The 3570-nt window shown below is 50.9% G+C and overlaps 3 protein-coding genes across 3 annotated transcripts; all 3 read right to left on the minus strand.

Moving 5' to 3' along the window:
• Positions 1–1400: 1400 nt before the first annotated feature.
• LOC137996015 (uncharacterized) lies at positions 1401–2333 on the minus strand. The gene has a single exon (XM_068841456.1). The coding sequence runs from the start codon at positions 2331–2333 to the stop codon at positions 1401–1403; it is 933 nt and encodes a 310-aa protein (XP_068697557.1).
• Positions 2334–2336: 3 nt separating this feature from the next.
• LOC137996016 (uncharacterized) lies at positions 2337–2831 on the minus strand. Its single transcript, XM_068841457.1, has one exon. The coding sequence runs from the start codon at positions 2829–2831 to the stop codon at positions 2337–2339; it is 495 nt and encodes a 164-aa protein (XP_068697558.1).
• A 130-nt stretch (positions 2832–2961) lies between these two features.
• LOC137996018 (uncharacterized) lies at positions 2962–3570 on the minus strand. The gene has a single exon (XM_068841458.1). The coding sequence runs from the start codon at positions 3568–3570 to the stop codon at positions 2962–2964; it is 609 nt and encodes a 202-aa protein (XP_068697559.1).

The raw sequence follows: 3570 nt of genomic DNA on the forward strand, positions 1-3570 counted from the left end.
CATAACAGTTTCACATCAAGGGTCTGTTTCCACTTCTAAACTTAGGATACTCAATTGACAGTACCCATTATTTACGGTACTTCTATCCTGTCATCCCGACCAAAACTCTTCCGTTTTTCCGAAATTGTGAACGTTTCTATCGGCCAATCCCGATCTTAGTAATGACATCACAACATGATATCCAAGCCTCATCACCAATTACAACTACAGTTGATTTACAATATTATGCCGTGTTAGTCTTCTCCGAGCAACCTTTATGACCCAATTGACCGTAATAATAGCAATTCGCAATTTAATATTTGAAACCAAAATGATGAGTGATTGTTTGTTATTAGTAGTAATTGAATCTGTTCACATGTTCCACTTGGCTAATTGGTGACGTACACATAATTTACTACATAGCTACATGTATGTAATTAGAGTTAAACTCATCGCCAATGGACGAGCTTGGAGATTGTGCCTGCCAAAGTGGGCGGCGATTCCGGGGCGAGCAACGAGGCTTGAGCCACAGGCCATGAGCAGAGCACACAGGCCTCCACAGCAACTCTGCGAGCGGCCACCACCCACCAGGCACCGTCACAATGACCAAGTCAGTGGAGATACTTACCAACCCTATACTTACCGAATCCACCAATGAGGGAGGGAAGGGAAGGGGAAAAAAGCGGAACAACTGAACGCTTGCTGCTTGAAACAAACAGCACCTCACACAGCAGAAACGACCAGCACGTGCGAATGGAGAAACCCCATATGTCACCTCAATGCGCATGATTCCCTGGCCACCGCTGACCAGCATTGGCTTGATTTTAACTTAGCGTAAATTACATTTAGCCATATTTAAACTCATCGCCAATGGACGAGCTTGGAGATGGTGCCTGCCAAAGTGGGCGGCGATTCCGGGGCGAGCAACGAGGCTTGAGCCACAGGCCATGAGCAGAGCACACAGGCCTCCACGGCAACTCTGAGAGCGGCCACCACCCAAAGACCACCCCAAAGGTGCTTGGAAGGCGAAGGGGCCGCGAACAGAGAAGACGTGGAACCTGCGCCACCACCCAAACTCACACAAGCACCCACTCCCAGCTCAAGACGCAACACTGGACGACACTTACCCGAGTACCGTGAAGCTGATCATGAAATAAGACTGAGAAGTCCGCTAGCCGAGGCAAGGTGAAAAGGAGGCACTAAAGCAAGGTCCGCCACAGCTCCTCCGGCCGCGAGGCATGAAGAAGGTTCTGCCTGAAGTAGGAACTGAACCCGGAAATTGCCATGTCCTGGCCAGCCACCGCAGGCAGGCGCAAGCAAGCCGCAAGCGACCCTGAAAAACTGAGGAGGACTGGTCCGCTTGATTGCCTGCGATCGGCGTGATTTCCTGCGATCCGCATGAATTCCCACGTATACCCGGGTCACGAGCCAACTGAGCCAGCAGCGAGATGAGAAGAGAGGGAAGCCAATGACCCGGATTGAGCGCGAATGTACAACTGGTAAGCTGAACTACACCAACGACCCAAGGCCTGAATAAGGTGATCAGGGACGCCGTTGCGAGCTGCCACCGTGGCCGCACCAACGCGGAAACTGTGACTGGAGAAATTGCCCGACACACCTGCTCCAGCAAGGATTTCTCTGAGTCGAGCAGTGAGGACAGCGCGAGTTATGGGCCGACCATCCTGGAAAAGAAAGAGAGGGCCACCCAAGTTTCCTCTCACTGCCAAATAGGCCAAAACAGCTTGAAGGGCGCACAGAGGAAAGCGTCCCCGGCTAATGTGGACAAAGCAGCCTTTCCGAAAAGGGTCAGTCTTGCAGGCTTTAATCCGCACACGCAAGCAGGAAGGATTGGCGTCAGAGTCTACCGAAATGTCACCGACACTTGAGTGGAGTGCCGGGGTGAAACTAGCCAAATTAGGAACAGTAAATTCAGCAGATTGGAGGAAGCCGAAATATGCTAGGTTGCAGGTGGCCCAAAACATGCAGTGGTCGAAAATAGATAAATCTAAAGACCTAAAGATGATCATCAAAATGTGATCCGTAATTGGAAGGCGCTGAGCTTGAGGGGAACCTTGGGTCCGTTTGATTCCTCGAAGAACCCGCTGCAAACGTAGACAGTTGACCAGAGGGTCTGGGAAGCCTTCTTCGATATGCAGGGCACGAACCGCTGAAAGGTAAAGTTTGATCGAAGAGTGCTGAACCGATCCAGCCAGAAAAGTGGCAAAGAGGCACAACGTATTCTTCGGTGGGGCACGGGGAGGCACTGGGATGCAACTTGCCCAATTGCGCACTGAAGTTGACGAATTTCCTCTGGCCAGATGCGTAAGATCTCCGAGTGGAGTCAGCCAAACCATGGGCTAACAGGAACTGGCACTGCTGCTCTTATGAGAGCCGATCAATTCTTCCAGGAGATGAGGTGGAATGGACACTGGAAGCTTCTGAGTCTGGGGTGCTAACCTCCGGAACTCCTGCCAATGAAAGCGGGACAAAGCGTCAGCAATGCAATTATGAACCCCCGGAACATGCTGAGAGGCAAAGGAGAAATTGAAACGCGCCGCTGAGGCGAGAAGATGGCGAAGCAGGCGCATTAACACGGGAATCCTGGATGTTCTGGAGTTGAGGATATAAACCACTGCCTCGTTGTCGGTGCGAAACAGAACATGGCGCCTGGCGAAGTGAGGCCCCCAAACATGAGCGGCAATGATAATCGGGAACAACTCTTTATAGGCGATAGAGTGAGAGGTTTGAGAAGAAACCCATGCGCCGCTGAACCACTCCCCATTGAAGTAAGCACCAAAGCCAAGGGAACCGGATGCGTCCGATGTAACTTCGAGATCAGGGGAGGCCGACATGCCGGGAAACAACCAAAAATAGACGCCATGCCAAGAGGACAAAAACTGAAGCCACCACTGAAGATCCAGGTGAAATTCAGAATTCAGGCGGATCGGATGGTCCCGTTTACGAAAACACTGAGCAGATTGATCATAGACGCAGGAAGGTACGACCGGGCCACACGACCATGGCGGCATGATGCAAGTGGCCAATGAGGGACTCCAGTTTGCGCCGAGTACACCAGCGACGATTCCGCCACGACTGCAGCAACACCTGTAAAGCAAAGAGCTTGTCCGAGGGGAGACAGGCCACCTGAGCCACTGAGTCTAACTCAATGCCCAAAACAACTAAACGTGTGGACGGGCCAATGCACTTATCCGGGTGGAGTGGAAGTCCTAAGGAGCGGCAAACAGCTATGGAAGTGGCTAAGTTCTCAGCACATTGGTTAGTATCCGGCGGTCCTGCAGTAATAAAATCGTCTAAATAATGTAACAGCGCAGAAACATTGTACGTATGAAGGAGAATCCACTCCACCATGTCAGCCACAGAATTGAAAATATAAAGAGCAGAGCGGAGGCCAAATGGTAACGCTAAAGCAACATAATAGTGCTTCTGCCATCTCATACCCAGGAGATATCGATCAGATGGATGGACAGCTATGTTGCAGTAGGCTGCCTCGACATAGAATTTAGCAATCAGGGCACCTAAGCCATAGCTTGAGATCATACGAATGATCTGATCAACCTTGATGTATTGCAT

The sequence above is a fragment of the Montipora foliosa genome, chromosome 3 (genome assembly GCF_036669935.1).
Source record: "Montipora foliosa isolate CH-2021 chromosome 3, ASM3666993v2, whole genome shotgun sequence".
Classification (NCBI taxonomy): domain Eukaryota; kingdom Metazoa; phylum Cnidaria; class Anthozoa; order Scleractinia; family Acroporidae; genus Montipora; species Montipora foliosa.

What these genes read in the sequence shown, in the direction of transcription:
- LOC137996018 (XM_068841458.1), bottom strand. Translation starts at nt 3,570, where the DNA reads ATGCAATACATCAAGGTTGATCAGATCATTCGTATGATCTCAAGCTAT.
- LOC137996016 (XM_068841457.1), bottom strand. Translation starts at nt 2,831, where the DNA reads ATGTCGGCCTCCCCTGATCTCGAAGTTACATCGGACGCATCCGGTTCC.
- LOC137996015 (XM_068841456.1), bottom strand. Translation starts at nt 2,333, where the DNA reads ATGGTTTGGCTGACTCCACTCGGAGATCTTACGCATCTGGCCAGAGGA.